Source organism: Panulirus ornatus, chromosome 5, assembly GCF_036320965.1.
Source record: "Panulirus ornatus isolate Po-2019 chromosome 5, ASM3632096v1, whole genome shotgun sequence".
Taxonomy (NCBI): domain Eukaryota; kingdom Metazoa; phylum Arthropoda; class Malacostraca; order Decapoda; family Palinuridae; genus Panulirus; species Panulirus ornatus.
The window spans coordinates 38,234,918-38,255,317 of record NC_092228.1 but is presented as its reverse complement, the minus strand read 5'-3'; the positions used below and the strand labels follow the sequence as shown (position 1 = coordinate 38,255,317).

The 20,400-nt window shown below is 39.8% G+C and overlaps 1 protein-coding gene across 1 annotated transcript; it reads left to right on the top strand.

The window, feature by feature from the left end:
- The first annotated feature begins 158 nt into the window (after positions 1 to 158).
- On the top strand, positions 159 to 19,438 carry LOC139748662 (uncharacterized). The gene is made up of 2 exons (XM_071661921.1): positions 159 to 503; positions 15,925 to 19,438. The coding sequence occupies exons 1-2, from the start codon at positions 495 to 497 to the stop codon at positions 19,336 to 19,338; spliced, it is 3,423 nt and encodes a 1,140-aa protein (XP_071518022.1). The 5' UTR covers positions 159 to 494; the 3' UTR covers positions 19,339 to 19,438.
- The last annotated feature ends 962 nt before the right edge of the window (positions 19,439 to 20,400 follow it).

Sequence of the window (20,400 nt, the reverse complement as noted above, 5' to 3'; positions counted from 1 at the left end):
CCAAGTTCAATAACGGCAATGCATAACCATACTTCCTTCACTAAATGATTAAATATCCGTACTTTACTAGATATTGTCGCTTATAATAAACATCAACAATTTACCATCTGAAAGTGACAGGAAATCGGTGTAACGTTTTGATGTAAAAGTAAATCTAAGTAGTCTGCAGACACACCATTTCTTCCCTGCACGAAAATCCATGTTTCTTGTTGAGAGTCTCGAGTCGTACTACAAGGGAAGGTGCCACTGCCATCTAACGTTCAGCTATTAACTAACAAGATACAAGATATTGCTTTTGACCTAACCTAACACATATCTGAGAAGTTACTTTTTCTACATACATATTTGTTGGAGCTGGGAAGAGCAAGGTTTAACGACAAATTCTCTAAATGAGATAGTTGAGCAGCAAACCTCCACCCAGTCTGCATATATCTGGTGAACTTTTAAACTTGTGGTGAATTTTCGTCGTGTATGAATCTGTATCCAGGCGTAATATGAATAAGGTAATGTTGAAATGGTATCAATTTTCGTTTTTATTCAGATATTCAGGTGGTTTCACAAGGGTTAGTAATGTAAACAAAGTAATTATCTCTAGTATTAACTAGTAATTGCACTGTCTTTATTTACGAAATGTGCGTGGAACTTTTACTAAGCATGTTAACCACTGAAACTTGCTTGATATCATATATAATCAGTGATTATTACATGTAGGTAATCATTTCCTCAGAGGCGCGACGAAAGTAATTTATAGTTAGCCATAACGAAATGTTTGGAAATCAGTTTGGCTCCGCGTGGAAACTAGCATTTAGGAAATGGCTATTCATATTGCAGGTGCTCTTATGATTACATATAAACCTATTTAATATGATGTGCAGGATTGCGTGTATAGTTGAATAGAAGATGGGTGATACATTACTAAAGAATCCTTTCTAGCATTATGACTTATCATGAGTTTCAATGATTTAATCAAAAATAATATCACATTCATGAATGTCGCAGGATGTAAACAAATATGAATTGACTAGTATGATATTGGCATATTTTATGTATTTTCTTTACTGAGTAAGGTATTGTCATTATTCTAGCTTTGATATATTTTCATGTCTTAAGATCCCCGGAAATTTTTAACTTATCACCTTATTTGATAAGGTTCAGTAAGTGTGATAGTGTAAATCCTGCTGTGCAGGTACATCAGTATTCACAATAAACTATATAAAGTAAGGTTTGATGGGAAGCAGAACCAAACTTTACTGATGATTGTAATATGGTCAGTGAAATATTCCTATGATTTAGAAGAGGATCCTGATAACTAATGAAATATGTGCTTTATTAGCAGTTTAAAGTTAGGTTAGGTTCTACAGTGCCTACCACTACACAGCAGGAAATATAACATTGCATTATCGGGATAGAAATTGCAAAACCACATTAAAATCCTTACAGAAAACTAGTAAACCGATGAGAAAAAAATTCAGTTGTCTGATAGGATTTTTCAGAATATTTGAAGTGTATCTAATCAACCATAATGCAGTCTTTGATTTTTGTGGATGTTGTTGTTTAAACAGATCCTAACATATCTTCATTTTTTGCATCATGAGCAGCAAATTTATCATTCATTCCTACCCATCATGTGGATGATGGTTGGTGCAAAATGCAAAAAAAGATATTGTGGGCACACATAAGGTGTAGAGACTGTCTCAATAATTGAAGCATAAGTTACACAGAAATATGTTTGCTAGTGATGGGGCTGCATGAAATGAAGTATAGAATAGAGTACATAGTAAATGAACTGTTTTCAAATGTTCATCTACAGTGATTAAGATGTATTCATTTACCATTATGCAACAAGTGAACTATTAATTATAAACAATGTCAGAATATTTTTCAAGTATATAGTAAAGTTTGAACATTATTTAGTTTGAAGTGCCTACATGTAATGCTCAGTAGGAATCATTTCCAGGCTCCAGTTTCATGAGTAAATTTTTTTTCTTCCAAAATGAGGCTGCAGTGGTAGAGCAATGACATTAAAGAAGTGCCTCTTTGTCCAAGAGAATTGCACATAAACTTAGGGACCAATAAGCAACATAAAAGATAAGATTACTTAAATTTGCTTAGAAGCTAAGACACATATGAATCAAAGTAAATTTTAGGGCAAAAAGCATATTGCTGAAAATAAAAGAAATCCTTATATTTTTTAGTTATGTCAGAAGTTAGTCATAAGTATTTTCATAGTAGAAGACGCTATCCACAACACTGGTGAGATGGAATGGGAAGGAGATTTTGGAAATTACTTAGATATCTAGAAAAGATGTTAATACTAAAAGGACTTGACCCTTATAAGGCTCAGGAGATGATGAAATTTCATCAAATGTGCTAAGGATGTGTGCAGACGCTAGATAGACCACTTGAATTACTGTTCAAGATATCACTTGATAGGGGCAAAGTGCCAAGGGAATGGCAAAGGGCATATGTCATACCTTTACTTCAGAAAGAAGACCAGGAACATATATTGAACTACAGACTGGTCTCACTAGTAAGAGTGGTGTGTAGGGTTCTAGAAAAAAAATTTAAGAAAGGAAGTGAATGACTTTCTATGAGGAAAAATTTCTCAACAAAAGACAACATGGTTTTAGGGAAAAGTTCTGAACAAAAGGGAAGGCTGGGTGGACTGTCTGTATCTGGACTGCCAGAAAGCATTTGATCCTGTACTGCATGTGAGGCTGATTAAGGAGTTGGATTACCTGGCAGGAATAAGGCAAAAAACAAGAGAAGAAATAAGAATATTGATGATAGGGGCAAAAGGAGGAGTGGTAATAGGTAGTGATGAAATGAGGGGATGGAGTGAGCATTTTGATGGACTATTGAATATTTTTGATGATATAGAGTGGCAGATGTAGATTGTTTGGGTCAGGGTGATATGTGAAGTGAGAGTCATGGAAAGTTGTTTGATGATGAGAAGAGGTGGCTAAAGCCTTTCTTAAGATGAAATGTAGAAAGGCGGCTGGAGTGGATGGTATTGCAACTGAATTTTTTAAGAATCGGGGTAACTGTGTTGTTGATTGCCTGTTAATGAATATCAGTTCATGTATGGATCATGGTAAGTTGCCTGAGGAATGTTAAAATGCATGTATAGTGCCATTGTGTAAAGGCAAGGGGGATAAAAGCCAGTGTTCAAACTCCAGAGGTATGAATTTGTTGCCTGGTAAAATGTATGGGGTCATATTGAGAAGGTGAAGGAATGGACAGAGCATCAGAGTGGGGGAGGAGCAGTGTCGTTTCAGAAGTGGTTGAGGCTGTGGGGTTCAGGTGTTTGCTTTAAAGAATGTTTGAGAAATATTTAAAGGAACAGATGGATTTGTATGTGGCATTTACTGATCTGGAGAAAGCATGTGATAGGGTCGATAGAGATACTTTTTATAAGGTATTAAGAATATATGGTGTGGGAAGTAAGCTATTAGAAGCAGTGAGTTTTTATCAAGCGTATAAGTGTATGAGTAGGAAGAGAGGAGAGTGAATAGTTCCCATAGAAAGTCGGTGTACAGTGGGGGTGTGTGATGTCACCATGGTTTAATTTATTTATGGATGGGGTGGTGAAGGAGGTAAAGGCAAGAGAAAGGGGTGAGTATACAGTCTGTTGGGGATGAGAGGCTCCTGGGAAGCAAGTCAGTTGTTGTTCGCTGACAATACAGCTCTGGTGACTGATTTGACTGAGAAACTGCAGAAGCTGGTGACTGAGTTTGGAAAAATGTGTGAAAGGAGAAAGTTGAGAGTGATTGTAAATGAAAGCAAGGTTATTAGGTTCAGCAAAGTTGAGGGACAGGTTAATTGGGATGTGAGTTTGAATGGGGGAAAACTGGAAAAAGTGAAGTTGTTTTAGATATTCAGGAGTGGACATGACAGCAAATATAATCATGGAAGCTGAAGTGAGTCAGAGGGTGGGGGAGTGGGCGAAGGTTCTGGAAGCGATGAAGAATGTGTGGAAAGAGAGAATGTTATCTCAGTGAGCAAAAATGGTTACGTTTCAAGGAATGGTAGTTCCAACAATATTATATGGTTGCAAGGCATGGCTGTAGATAGGGTTGTGTGGAGGAGGTTGGATATGTTGTAAATGAAATGTTTGAGGACAATACTTGGTATGAGGTGGTTTGATCAAGTAAGTAATGAAAGGGTAAGAGAGAGATATGTGGAAATAAAGAGATATGTGGAAATAAAGAGAGAGTGTTGAGAGGGTGTGTTGAAATGGTTTGGACATATGGAGAGAATGAGTGAGGAAAGGTTGACAAAGAGGATATATGTGTCAGAAGTGAAGGAACAAGGAGAACTAGGAGACCAAATTGGAGATGGAAGGATGGAGTGAAACAGATTTTGAGAGAACAGGGCCTGAATATGAAGGGTGAAAGGCTTGTGTGTTAGGGTGAATTGGAATGATGTGGTATACTGGGTAGATGTGCTGTCAGTGGACTGAACCAGGATATGTGAAGTGTTTGGGGTAAGCCATGGAAAGGTTTTTGGAGCATGGATAGCTAAAGAATGAGTGTGAGCAGATGTGGCCTTTTTTTCATGTTTCTTTGCGATACCTCGCTGACTCAGGGAGTTGCAATGCTGTTTCCTGTGGGGTAAGGTGGTGCTGGGAATGGATGAAGGCAAGCATGATATTGATATTGCAAGAGGTCAAAGTGGTGCATGTGATCTATTATATGCGTAAAGCTTTTAGGAAAATGAAGCATAATAAGTTCCCAAGTTCACGTAGGAACTTGTTCGTATTTTATTTTCTGGTTTTATGCACATATATATTATTTGTTGTATATGATAGCTGTTTCCAGCATCAACTAGGTAGTGCCAGGAAACAGACGAAGAATGGCCCATCCACTCATACACATTTATTATTTTTTATTTATTATACTTAGTTGCTGTGTCCTGTGTTAGTGAGGTAGAGCAAGGAAACAGATGAAAGAATGGCTCAACTAACCCACATACACATGTATATACATAAATGCCGACACACAGACATATACATACCTATACATTTCAACGTATTCATATGTATACACACACACACACACACACAGATATATATATATATATATATATATATATATATATATATATATATATATATATATATTTTTTTTTTTTTTTTTTTTTTTTTTTTTTTATACTTTGTCGCTGTCTCCCGCGTTTGCGAGGTAGCGCAAGGAAACAGACGAAAGAAATGGCCCAACCCCCCCCCCCATACACATGTACATACACACGTCCACACACGCAAATATACATACCTACACAGCTTTCCATGGTTTACCCCAGACGCTTCACATGCCTTGCTTCAATCCACTGACAGCACGTCAACCCCTGTATACCACATGACTCCAATTCACTCTATTTCTTGCCCTCCTTTCACCCTCCTGCATGTTCAGGCCCCGATCACACAAAATCTTTTTCACTCCATCTTTCCACCTCCAATTTGGTCTCCCTCTTCTCCTCGTTCCCTCCACCTCCGACACATATATCCTCTTGGTCAATCTCTCCTCACTCATTCTCTCCATGTGCCCAAACCATTTCAAAACACCCTCTTCTGCTCTCTCAACCACGCTCTTTTTATTTCCACACATCTCTCTTACCCTTACGTTACTTACTCGATCAAACCACCTCACACCACACATTGTCCTCAAACATCTCATTTCCAGCACATCCATCCTCCTGCGCACATCTCTATCCATAGCCCACGCCTCGCAACCATACAACATTGTTGGAACCACTATTCCCTCAAACATACCCATTTTTGCTTTCCGAGATAATGTTCTCGACTTCCACACATTCTTTCAAGGCTCCCAGAATTTTCGCCCCCTCCCCCACCCTATGATCCACTTCCGCTTCCATGGTTCCATCCGCTGACAGATCCACTCCCAGATATCTAAAACACTTCACTTCCTCCAGTTTTTCTCCATTCAAACTCACCTCCCAATTGACTTGACCCTCACCCCTACTGTACCTAATAACCTTGCTCTTATTCACATTTACTCTCAACTTTCTTCTTCAACACACTTTACCAAACTCAGTCACCAGCTTCTGCAGTTTCTCACATGAATCAGCCACCAGCGCTGTATCATCAGCGAACAACAACTGACTCACTTCCCAAGCTCTCTCATCCCCAACAGACTTCATACTTGCCCCTCTTTCCAGGACTCTTGCATTTACCTCCCTTACAACCCCATCCATAAACAAATTAAACAACCATGGAGACATCACACACCCCTGCCGCAAACCTACATTCACTGAGAACCAATCACTTTCCTCTCTTCCTACACGTACACATGCCTTACATCCTCGATAAAAACTTTTCACTGCTTCTAACAACTTGCCTCCCACACCATATATTCTTAATACCTTCCACAGAGCATCTCTATCAACTCTATCATATTCCTTCTCCAGATCCATAAATGCTACATACAAATCCATTTGCTTTTCTAAGTATTTCTCACATACATTCTTCAAAGCAAACACCTGATCCACACATCCTCTACCACTTCTGAAACCACACTGCTCTTCCCCAATCTGATGCTCTGTACATGCCTTCACCCTCTCAATCAATACCCTCGCATATAATTTACCAGGAATACTCAACAAACTTATACCTCTGTAATTTGAGCACTCACTCTTATCCCCTTTGCCTTTGTACAATGGCACTATGCACGCATTCCGCCAATCCTCAGGCACCTCACCATGAGTCATACATACATTAAATAACCTTACCAACCAGTCAACAATACAGTCACCCCCTTTTTTAATAAATTCCACTGCAATACCATCCAAACCTGCTGCCTTGCCGGCTTTCATCTTCCGCAAAGCTTTTACTACCTCTTCTCTGTTTACCAAATCATTTTCCCTAACCCTCTCACTTTGCACACCACCTCGACCAAAACACCCTATATCTGCCACTCTGTCATCAAACACATTCAACAAACCTTCAAAGTACTCACTCCATCTCCTTCTCACATCACCACTACTTGTTATCACCTCCCATTTACGCCCTTCACTGAAGTTCCCATTTGCTCCCTTGTCTTACGCACCCTTATTTACCTCCTTCCAGAACATCTTTTTATTCTCCCTAAAATTTACTGATAGTCTCTCACCCCAACTCTCATTTGTCCTTTTTTTCACCTCTTGCACCTTTCTCTTGACCTCCTGTCTCTTTCTTTTATACATCTCCCACTCAATTGCATTTTTTCCCTGCCAAAATCGTCCAAATGCCTCTCTCTTCTCTTTCACTAATAATCTTACTTCATCATCCCTCCACTCACTACCCTTTCTAATCAACCCACCTCCCACTCTTCTCATGCCACAAGCATCTTTTGTGCAATCCATCACTGATTCCCTAAATACATCCCATTCCTCCCCCACTCCCCTTACTTCCATTGTTCTCACCTTTTTCCATTCTGTACTCAGTCTCTCTTGGTACTTCCTCACACAAGTCTCCTTCCCAAGCTCACTTACTCTCACCACCCTCTTCACCCCAACATTCACTCTTCTTTTCTGAAAACCCATACAAATCTTCACCTTAGCCTCCACAAGATGATGATCAGACATCCTTCCAGTTGCACCTCTCAGCACATTAACATCCAAAAGTCTCTCTTTCGCGCGCCTGTCAATTAACACGTAATCCAATAAAGCTCTCTGGCCATCTCTCCTTCTTACATACGTATACTTATGTATATCTCGCTTTTTAAACCAGGTATTCCCAATCACCAGTCCTTTTTCAGCACATAAATCTATAAGCTCTTCACCATTTCCATTTACAACACTGAACACCCCATGTATACCAATTATCCCCTCAACTGCCACATTACTCACCTTTGCATTCAAATCACCCATCACTATAACCCCGTCTTGTGCATCAAAACCACTAACACACTCATTCAGCTGCTCCCAAAACACTTGCCTCTCATGATCTTTCTTCTCATGCCCAGGTGCATATGCACCAATAATCACCCATCTCTCTCCATCAACTTTCAGTTTTACCTATATTAATCGAGAATTTACTTTCTTACATTCTATCACATACTCCCACAACTCGTGTTTCAGGAGTACTGCTACTCCTTCCCTTGCTCTTGTCCTCTCACTAACCCCTGACTTTACTCCCAAGACATTCCCAAACCACTCTTCCCCTTTACCCTTGAGCTCTGTTTCACTTAGAGCCAAAACATCCAGGTTCCTTTCCTCAAACATACTACCTATCTCTCCTTTTTTAACATCTTGGTTACATCCACACACATTTAGACACCCTAATCTGAGCCTTCGAGGAGGATGAGCACTCCCCGCGTGACTCCTTCTTCTGTTTCCCATTTTAGAAAGTTAAAAATACAAGGAGGGGAGGATTTCTGGCCCACCGCTCCCGGGGGGCCAGATGTTTTGGCTCTAAGTGAAACGAAGCTCAAGGGTAAAGGGGAAGAGTGGTTTGGGAATGTCTTGGGAGTAAAGTCAGGGGTTAGTGAGAGGACAATGTACATGTATATATATATATATATATATATATATATATATATATATATATATATATATATATATATATATATATATATTTTTTTTTTTTTTTTTTTTATACTTTGTCGCTGTCTCCCGCGTTTGCGAGGTAGCGCAAGGAAACAGACGAAAGAAATGGCCCAACCCCCCCCCATACACATGTACATACACACGTCCACACACGGAAATATACATACCTACACAGCCTTCCATGGTTTACCCCGGACGCTTCACATGCCCTGATTCAATCCACTGACAGCACGTCAACCCCTGTATACCACATCGCTCCAATTCACTCTATATATATATATATATATATATATATATATATATATATATATATATCACTCCAAAAGAATCAACATTTCCATGCATCTGGGAGAAGCACAACCTTAGGCTGCAGGAGCTTTTAGAAAGAGATCCTGGGTAACACCAGGATTCTTTCATAGAAATTGGCCCCAAGGTAATTATAAGTATATTAAAAGATAATAAGATCATTTGCTATTAATTCAGATGTGTAAATAACTTCAAAAGATTTCAGATATTGGCAGCATCTTGTGCTTTCAGGCAGGTCACTTTCTAGAGTAAATTTTTGTGGAGTAAAGGTATTTTATAACAGGATTTTTTTCACATCAATTATCTTCTGGTTTAACAAATTTCTGGGTTATTAAGCACTCCAGAAATGTCAATTATTAACACCGATTTTCATAGACTATGGATTTTGTATCATTTTTTTCTTTAGAAGTAAGGAAATTTGCCTTAAGTTGAAAGAACCTTGTGTCTTGCCTGGATGTTCTTTTCTCAAAGGGTAATTTAATCTGATGGCTAGATTCCCCCCCCCCCCCCCCCCCCGTATGTGTGTGTGTGTGTGTGTATATATATATATATAGGGGATAAAGAATACTTCCCACGTATTCCCTGCGTGTCATAGAAGGCGACTAAAAGGGAAGGGAGCGGGGGGCTGGAAATCCTCTCCTCTCGTTTTTTTTTTTTTTTTTGATTTTCCAAAAGAAGGAACAGAGAAGGGGGCCAGGTGAGGATATTCCATCAAAGGCCCAGTCCTCTGTTCTTAACGCTACCTCGCTAATGCGGGAAATGGCGAATAGTTTAAAAGAAAAAAGATATATATATGGAGGGAACGAGGAGAAGAGGGAGACCAAATTGGAGGTGGAAAGATGGAGTGAAAAAGATTTTGTGTGATCGGGGCCTGAACATGCAGGAGGGTGAAAGGAGGGCAAGGAATAGAGTGAATTGGAGCGATGTGGTATACCGGGGTTGACGTGATGTCAGTGGATTGAATCAAGGCATGTGAAGCGTCTGGGGTAAACCATGGAAAGCTGTGTAGGTATGTATATTTGCGTGTGTGGACGTATGTATATACATGTGTATGGGGGGGGTTGGGCCATTTCTTTTGTCTGTTTCCTTGTGCTACCTCGCAAACGCGGGAGACAGCAACAAAGTATAATAAAATAAATAAATATATAATAAATATATATATATATATATATATACATGTACATATCCATACTTGCTGCCTTTATCCATTCCCGTCTCCACTCCGCCACACATGAAAATATGTATACGTTGAGATGTATAGGTATGTATATGTGCATGTGTGGACGTATATGTGGATGGGTTGGGCCATTCTTTCATCTGTCTCCTTGCACAACCTCGCTAACACGGGCGACAGGAACAAAGTATGATATAAAAAAAATATATAATGTGTGTGTGTGTGTGTGTCAGAGGTGGAGGGACCCAGGAGAAGTGGGAGGCCAAATTGGAGATGGGAGAATGGAGTGAAAAAGATTTTGAGCGATAGGGGCCTAGACATACTCCTAGGAGGGAGAAAGGCGTGCGTATACCAGGGTCAGCGTGCTGTCAGTGGATTGAACCACGGCATGTGAAGCGTCTGGGGTAAACCATGGAACGTTTTATGGGGTCTAGATGTGGAAAGGGAACTGTGATTTTGTTGCTTTATACATGACAGCTAGAGACTGAGTGTGAACAAATGTGGCCTTTGTTGTCTTTTCCTAGTGCTACCTCGTGCACATGCGGGGGGAGGGGGTTGTCATTATACTTTGTTGCTGTCTCCCACGTCTGCGAGGTAGCGCAAGGAAACAGATGAAAGAATGGCCCAACCCACCCACATACGCATGTATATACATATACGCCCACACACCCACATATACATACCTATACATTTCAACGTATACATATATATGCATACAAAGACATATATACACATGTACATAATTCATACTTGCTGCCATTATATATTCCCATCGCCACCCTGCCACACATGAAATGACAACCCCCTTCCCTCACGTGCGTGTGAGGTAGTGCTAGGAAAGACAACAAAGTCCACATTCGTTCCCACAGTCTCTACCTGTCATGTATAATGCACCGAAACCACAGCTCCCTTTCCACATCCAGGCCCCACAAAACTTTCCTTGGTTTACCCCAGATGCTAAACATGCCCTTGTTTAATCCATTGACAGCATGTCAATCCCAGTATACCACATCGTTCCAATGCACTCTATTCCCTGCACGCCTTTCACCCTCCTGCATGGTCAGGTCCTGATTGCTCAAAATCTTTTTCACTCCATCTTTCCACCTCCAATTTGGTCTTCCACTTCTTGTTTCCTCCACCTCTGACACATATATCTTCTTTGTCAATCTTTCCTCGCTCACTCTCTCCATGTGACCAAAACATTTCAAAACACCCTCTTCTGCTCTCTCAGCCACACTCTTTTTATTACCACACATCTCTGTTACCCTTTCATTACTTACTCGATCAAACCATCTCTCACCGCATATTGTCCTCAAACATCTCATTTCCAATACATCCACCCTCCTCTGCACAACTCTATAGCCCATGCCTTGCAACCATATAACACTGTTGGAACCACTATTCCTTCAAACATACCCATTTTTGCTTTTTGAGATAATGTTCTCACCTTCCACACATTGTTCCACGTTCCCAGAACTTTCACCCCCTCCCCCACCCCCACCCCCACCCCCACCCTCACCCTGAGACTCACTTCCGCTTCCATGGTTCCATCTTCTGCCAAATCCACTCCAAGATATCTAAAACACTTCACTTCCTCCACTTTTCCTCATTTAAACTTACCTCCCAATTGACTTGTCCCTCAATCCTACTGTACCTGATAACCTTGCTCTTATTGACATTTACTCTCAGTTTTCTTCTTTCACACACTTTACCAAACTCAGTCACCAGCTTCTGCAGTTTCTCACCTGAATCAGCCACCAGCGCTGTATCATCAGCGAACAACAACTGACTCACTTCCCAAGCTCTCTCATCCACAACAGTCTGCATAATTGCCCCTCTTTCCAAAACTCTTGCACTCACCTCCCTCACAAAACCCCATCCATAAACAAGTTAAACAACCATGTAGACATCAGGCACCCCTGCCACAAACCAACATTCACTGAGAACCACTCATTTTCCTCTCTTCCTACATGTACACATGCCTTACATCCTCGATAAAAACTTTTCACTGCTTCTAACAACTCGCCTTCCACACCATATATTCTTAATACCTTCCACAGAGCATCTCTATCAACTCCTATCATATGCATTCTCTAGATCCATAAATGCTACATACAAATCCATTTGCTTTTCTAAGTATTCCTCACATACATTTTTCAAAGCAAACACCTGATCCACACATCCTCTACCACTTCTGAAACCACACTGCTCTTCCCCAATCTGATGCTCTGTACCTGCCTTCACCCTCTCAATCAATACCCTCCCATATAATTTACCAGGAATACTCTACAAACTTATACCTCTGTAATTTGAGCGCTCACTCTTATCCCCTTTTTCTTTGTACGATGGCACTATGCAAGCATTCTGCCAGTCCTCAGGCACCTCACCATGAGTCATACATACATTAAATAACCTTACCAACCAGTCAACAATACAGTCACCCCCTTTTTTAATGAATTCCACTGCAATACCATCCAAACCTGCTGCCCTTGCCGGCTTTCATCTTCCACAAAGCTTACCAAATCATTCTCCCTAACCCTCTCACTTTGCACACCACCTCGACCAAAACATCCTATATCTGCCACTCTATCATCAAACACTTTTAACAAACCTTCAAAATACTCACTCCATCTCCTTCCCACATCACCAGTTCTTGTTATCATCTCCCCATTATCCCCTTTCACTGAAGTTCCCATTTGTTCCCTTGTCTTACGCACTTTATTTACCTCCTCCAAAACATCTTTTTATTTTCCCTAAAATTTAATGATACTATCTCACCCCAACTCTCATTTGCCCTCTTTTTCACCTCTTGTACCTTTCTCTTGACCTCCTGCCTCTTTCTTTTATACATCTCCCAGTCATTTGCATTATTTCCTTGCAAAAATCGTCCAAATGCCTCTCTCTTTTCTTTCACTTACAATCTTACTTCTTCATCCCACCACTCACTACTATTTTTAATCTGCCCACCTCCTACGCTTCTCATGCCACAAGCATCTTTTGCGCAAGCCATCACTGCTTCCCTGAATACATCCCATTCCTCCCCCACTCCCCTTACCTCCTTTGTTCTCACCTTTTTCCATTCTGTACTCAGTCTCTCCTGGTACTTTCTCACTCAAGTCTCCCTCCCAAGCTCACTTACTCTCACCACTCTTTTCACTCCAACATTCTCTCTTCTTTTCTGAAAACCTCTATAAATCTTCACCTTTGCCTCCACAAGATAATGATCAGACATCCCTCCAGTTGTACCTCTCAGCACATTAACAACCAAAAGTCTCTCTTTTGCGCACCTGTCAATTAACACATAATCCAATAACGTTTTCTGGCCATCTCTCCTACTTACCTATGTATACCTATGTATATATCTCTTTTTAAACCAGGTATTCCCAATCACCAGTCCATTTTCAGCACATAAATCTACAAGCTCTTCACCATTTCCATTTAGAACACTTGAACACCCCATCTAAACCAATTATTCCCTCAACTGCCACATTACTCTGCATTCAAATCACCCATCACTATAACCCCGTCTCATGTATCCAAACTACTAACACACTCACTCAGCTGCTCCCAAAACACTTGCCCCTCATGATCTTTCTTCTCATGCCTAGGTGTATATGCACCAATAATCACCCATCTCTCTCCATCCATTTTCAGTTTTACCCATATCAATCTAGAGTTTACTTTCTTACACTATATCACATACTCCCACCACTCCTGTTTCAGGAGTGGTGCTACTCCTTCCCTTGCTCTTGTCCTCTCACTAACCTCTGACTTCACTCCCAAGACATTCCCAAACCACTCTTCCCCTTTACCCTTGAGCTTCACTTCACTCAGAGCCAAAACATCCAAGTTCCTTTCCTCAAACATACTATCTATCTATCCTTTTTTCTCATCTTGGTTACATCCACACACATTTAGACATCCCAATCTGAGCCTTCGAGGAGGATGAGCACTCCCCGCGTGACTCCTTCTTCTGTTTCCCCTTTTAGAAAGTTAAGATACAAGGAGGGGAGGATTTCCATCCCCCCGCTCCCGTCCCCTTTAGTCGCCTTCTATGACACGTGAGGAATGTGTGGGAAGTATTCTTTTTCTCCTATCCCCAGAGATAGGAAGTTGAAATACAAGGAGGGGAGGGTTTCCAGCCTCCCGCTCTCGTCCCCTTTAGTTGCCTTCTATGACACACATCAGTGAGGTAGCGCAAGGAAACAGATGAAAGAATGGCCCAATCCACCCACATACACATTATACATAAACACCCACCCACACACATATACATACCTATACATTTCAACATATACATACATATACATACACAGACACAAACATATATACACATGTACACATTCATACTTGCTGCCTTCATCCATTCCCGTCACCACTCTGCCACACATGAAAAACAGTTATAGGGAATGAGGAGAAGTGGGAGACCAAATTGGAGGTGGAAGGATGGAGTGAAAACAATTTTGAGCGATTGGGGCCTGAACATGCAGGAGTGTGAAAGGCGTGTAAGGAATAGTGAATTGGAATGATGTGGTATACCAGGGTCGACTTGCTGTCATTGGATTGAACCATGGCATGTGAAGCATCTGGAGTAAACTATGTAAAGTTTTGTGGGGCCTGGATGTGGAAAGGGAGGTGTGGTTTTGGTGCATTATGCATGACAGCTGGAGACTGAGTGTGAACGAGTGTGGCCTTTGTTGTCTTTTCCTAGTGCTACTTTGCGTGCACACGCCTGGGAAGGGGAGTTGTTATTTCACATGTGGTGGAGTGGCGACGGGAATGGATGAGGGCAGCAAGTATGAATATAAACATGTGTATGTATGTAGATGTAAGTGTATGTATATGTATGTATACATTGAAGTGTATAGTTTTGAATATATGTGTGTGTGTGGGCATTTATGTATATACATGTGTATGTGGGTGGGTTGGGCCATTCTTTTGTCTGTTTCCTTGCACTGCCTTGCTAACACAGGAGACAGCAACAAAGTATAATAAAAATATATAATTTTTTTATTTGGCAGTCTGCAGTCTTTGCAAGAAAAAAGAATCATTTAGAGTTAGACATTTATACTTCTGGTTTCATTTGCAGAACAAATCTTACTACTTGCTTGCTTACTTACCGCCCCAGTAGTCCTTTTTGTCTTCATAAAACTCCCACTGCAGTCAAGAAGGTGGCCATACCCACCTGGTGAGAACATAGGTCATAAAGTGTAGTGATATTATGTATGTATCTATTTGGAGAGTGCAGGGAATCTGAGCAGTAAGTGTTCTGTGCCTTCATTGTGGTTCTTGCATTGTGGGCATAGAGGGTCTTGGGATGTTGAAAGTGTTTTTGTAGTTATGTAGTAATGGATGATATCTAGACTAGCATAGAGAGGAAAGTATGATTCATGTTTGTCAGAGGAGTGTGGTTTCTGTTGTATGTTTGGTGGGGTGGTGTTTAAAATTTGGAGTGAGAGGGCTGTTGTTTAGTTCTTGCTGGGTCATTCTAGTGTGCTTGTATTTTGTCACTGTTATACCTATTTGGTGATGGCATCTGAGAATAGAGTATGCTGATGTGAGAGGCATGAGAAGGCTTTTTATTTCTAATGGGGAGGATGTTTGTTTCATTGTGTAAGTGTAGAGTATTTGTAGTTGCTAAGACTAATATTGATTCTGTCATGTTTATTGTATTGGGAGGATGTTTCTTTCATTGTGTAAGTGCTAAGGATTTGTGGTTGCTTAAAGACTAACATTGATTCTATCATGTTTATGATGTATAAAAGTTATAATATAGGATTTTTTGTGTTAATTACACACTCAAACTGAATGTTGAGAGGCAGTACTTTGATGAAGTAAAATGCAAATTTTTGGAGTATGTTATGAATTGGTTACTGATCCGAAAAATTTCTCTACAACAGGAATGGGAGCAGAACAGTGATGAAGAGTCTGTTATTTTCAACACTGGTAAAACAAGAAGGTATGCAAAGAAGGGGCAGTGCAAGTATCTGTACCTAAAAACAAATGAACTGTTGACAGTGCCGTCGGCCACTGGGTTTCACAATACTACAAATGAAAGATTAATGAATGGACATCTATCAACTGCAGTCTCTCACAACAATTACCAGGACTTTTCTCATTATCCAGGATGTCCTCAGTCACCAAGCACAAATTTCTTTAGAGGTAGAGTACATCAAGAACAATATGTTCATATTCACAACCAGATGTATGTTCCCCAGGTTGGAGAGGAAACAAAGAATTCATCTCCTATTACTTCACTAGAAAACAGAACCCCATCTGGGTGCATTCAGCTTACCAAGCAACCTATGAATTACAATCAACATGGAAACAAAGAGAGGTATCAGGAGCAGCATTGGGAAAAAGTTAAAGGAAATAGACATTTTGATGGATATATAAAATGCAGACAAAATAAGCTGGATAATCAGGAAAGTAAATATGAAAGAGATCATGCTGCTTTGGTATTTAGAGGGTTTAGTAACCGTTATTCTAATCAGAAAATACAAAAAGATGTGTTGAAAAAAACACATTTGGGGTTGTCAGTATTTTTAATGGAAAATGAAACACTGATTTTAAAAAATGCCTGGCAGAGAGAAATAATACCTGGACAGAAAATGGCTGATAAGTTTAAAGCACCCATGACTGTTGTTAAGGTGGGAAGCATTTCAGATCAGAGTCCTGTCAAGGGCAGAACTTTAAGTCCTCAAAAAATAGTTATGGATGGTATTAGTGCAGATTCAAACACAGTTCCGGAATTCTTAGGCTTCAGAACTCTGAACTTTGATAAATCAGGTAGGAATGATAATGTCTCTGATTCAAGCATAGACGACAACCTGTCTAATATTGAAGAGCTTGGAGAAATTTTAGAGGAAACTTTTATAGACATGAGTCAAAGCATACAAGGAAAGCCAGAAAGCAATTATAAAGCCTTGACAGAAGGGCCAGTGAATTTAAGTTCTAATGAATATGAAACTTCACCAGTACTATGCCCAGTCATGACTTTTGGCTCAGTGGAGAAATCTGACAGAAGTCAGTCAAGTGATTCCCAGTCAGAAGCTATATTTAGTGTACCAGAGCCAGAGGGAAGAGTTCTCGATGTTGAAATTCCAGATGTTGCTCTTGAAGATACTGAAGACATGAATAAGCACCTCAGGTGTAGAAAATACTTGACTGATCTGAAATGCTCTAGAGGTGATTATTGTTCATTTTTGCATATCTTACCAAAAACAGACAATGTAATCTGCAAGGAATTTCAACTGGGTAAATGTTCAAGAACTGCAGCAGTATGTTTGTTCAAGCATCCTTGTGAAAAAATCATTGTAAATACTGACAGTTTTGAGGAAAGCCCTTTGCAAGAGGATTCAGTAGGGACCCTACCAAGTTTGTTAAAAACCGGACAGAAAACTGCAGCAGCCATGAAAGCAAACCACCACAGTCAAGTGAGTTCTTTAGAATTTATTGGAAAATTAAAAATTTCGAAGCCAAAGCCTGTAGGAACACCGCGGAGGAAGACTTCGGAACGAGATGCATGTTCAGTTGCGACAAGTAATCAAGGTACTGATAATCACAATCAGATAGCTCCAGTTATAAAAGAGGTGCAGAATAACAACAGAACTGTTTTTAAAACTACTTGCAGTACAAAGAGTCTTTTTAGTAAAGAAACTTGCACTGAAAATTCAAAATCCAGAATTGGTGCTGTCCCAAATAATGGTAGTCTTGTTAATACACATAAGAGAACTGAAACCAGTGTATCAGAAAATGTAGTAAAAAATGACCAAGACCAAAGAGAATGCAAAGAAAACAGGTCTGTGGTAGAGCTGAAAAAGGTAAGAAAAGAAAACCAAGTTCAAGAGAAAAAGAAGACCACAACTGTTAGGAATGAGAGTTCCAAGGGAAGTAACTCATTTGTGTCATGTAATGTTACAGAAATAAAAAGTTTGTTTGTAGACATGAAAAAGATTAATTCAAGTACAGGTACACTATCTAGAAAAAATGAAAGTTTCACAAATAAGACTGTAAGCAATAGGGACGGAAGCACAACAACTGTTCTTGGTAGAGAAAAAGACAAACAAAGAAATAAGTACAAGAAGAAAAAGAAAAGTGAAAAACTTTCCTTTAGTAATAGTAGTGGCCATGGTGGGAAGCAGAAAGGTGGCATTTATGATGAAAATAATGCTTATGAATTCAACTTGAGAGAGGAAAAAAAAAATGTGAACAATGGGGAGGATCTCGTTATCATTAAAAATAGCCATGGCAGTTGTAATGTTCAAAGAAGGGAAAAAGACAAAGAAAGAAGTAAGCAAAAAAAAAAGGAAAATTTTCAAGTTAATGATGATGTTAAAGGGAAAAGTGGTACAAATGATGTAAGTAAATTCAGCTTAAGAGAGAAAGAAAATCAGGAAAGTGACAAGAGGATTTCTGAAGCTTCTGAGCATAAACATATGAATTCCTCTCAATATCGCCTCATAGAAGGTTTTACCAAAGATTTTCAGGATGTAAGTAATAAGTCATCAACAGATGTAGATGAAGGAAAAAAGTCTTTAGATGTACCAACAGATTGGAATGAGAAAAATACGGGATCTGAAGTGAAGCATTTGAAAAGTGAAGGTACTCCATATAAGTCTTCAGACCCATATGAGAAGGAAAAGAAGGCAAAGAGGAGGAGGACTGATGAAAGTGCATTAGTTAGTTCTGATAATATGGAACACCCCACCAAAGCACTTGAGTTATCAGATGAGAATAGTAGGGAGATGAGAGGTTCACAGAACTTCAAAAGCTGTAACTTGGAAAACAACTTAAATGGGATAATGGCCAATGAAAGTGCTTCAGATGATAATACTCCAACATTTGCCAAAACAGAACCAGGAAATGTTTCAGTGTTTACCAGTTATCCAGTTAATGAATCTGTGGTTGAAAATTTTGTCCAGTACTTTACTTTAGATGTTAAAAAGTCTAAGGATGTTGTGAAAACAGAAACTTTTGAGTTGAGAGAGACCAGTGACACATGTAAGCAGTATCGGAAAAAAGTTTACATATTAACAATGTTAACAAAACAATGGTTGCATGATGTGGATGAAAACTATAGAAGCTCTGGAGACCCATTTGATGATATATGTAAGGTCATACAAGAAATGGGACTAGAAATCTGGTATGATGGTAACTACCCAGATGTGTATATTTGGGAAGTGAACATGCGAAGAATGTTTGTATCATTGTACACATCACTTGATTTAGAAGCTTTTACCAAAGATATTCACAAAGTCATGAAAAATATACCTGATATATATGACTTTTTCTCATTTCATAAAAATATCTAGCACTGGTTATTAGTTTATAATTTCATGGGGATAGGGGAGAAAGAATACTTCCCACGCATTCCTCACGTGTTGTAGAAGGAAACCCTCCCCTCCTTGTATCTTAACTTTCTAAAAGGGGAAACAGAAGAAGGAGTCGCGCGGGGAGTTCTCATCCTCCCTGAAGGCTCAGATTGGGGTGTCTAAATGTGTGTGGATGTAACCAAGATGAGAAAAAAGGAGAGATAGGTAGTATGTTTGAGGAAAGGAACCTGGTTGTTTTGGCTCTGAGTGAAACGAAGCTCAAGGGTAAAGGAGAAGAGTGGTTTGGGAATGTCTTGGGAGTAAAGTCAGGGGTTAGTGAGAGGACAAGAGCAAGGGAAGGAGTAGCACTACTCCTGAAACAGGAGTGGTGGGAGTATGTGATAGAGTGTAAGAAAGTAAACTCTAGATTGATATAGGTAAAACTGAAAGTGGATGGAGAGAGATGGGTGATTATTGGTGCATATGCACCTGGGCATGAGAAGAAAGATCATGAGAGGCAAGTGTTTTGGGAGCAGCTGAGTGAGTGTGTTAGTATTTTTGATGCACAAGACCTGGTTATAGTGATGGGTGATTTGAATGCAAAGGTGAGTAATGTGGCAGTTGAGGGAATAATTGGTGTACATGGGGTGTTCAGTGTTGTAAATGGAAATGGTGAAGAGCTTGTAGATTTATGTGCTGAAAAAGGACTGGTGATAGGGAATACCTGGTTTAAAAAGAGAGTTATTCATAAGTATATATATGTAAGTAGGAGAGATGCCAGAGAGCGTTATTGGATTATGTGTTAATTGATAGATGCGCGAAAGACAGACTTTTGGATGTTAATGTGCTGAGAGTTGCAACTGGAGGGATGTCTGATCATTATCTTGTGAAGGTGAAGATTTGTAGAGGTTTTCAGAAAAGAAGAGAGAATGTTGGTGTGAAGAGAGTGTTGAGAGTAAGTGAGCTTGGGAAATAGACTTGTGTGAGGAAGTACCAGGAGAGACTGAGTACAGAATGGAAAAAGGTGAGAACAAAGGAGGTAAGGGGAGTGGGGGAGGAATG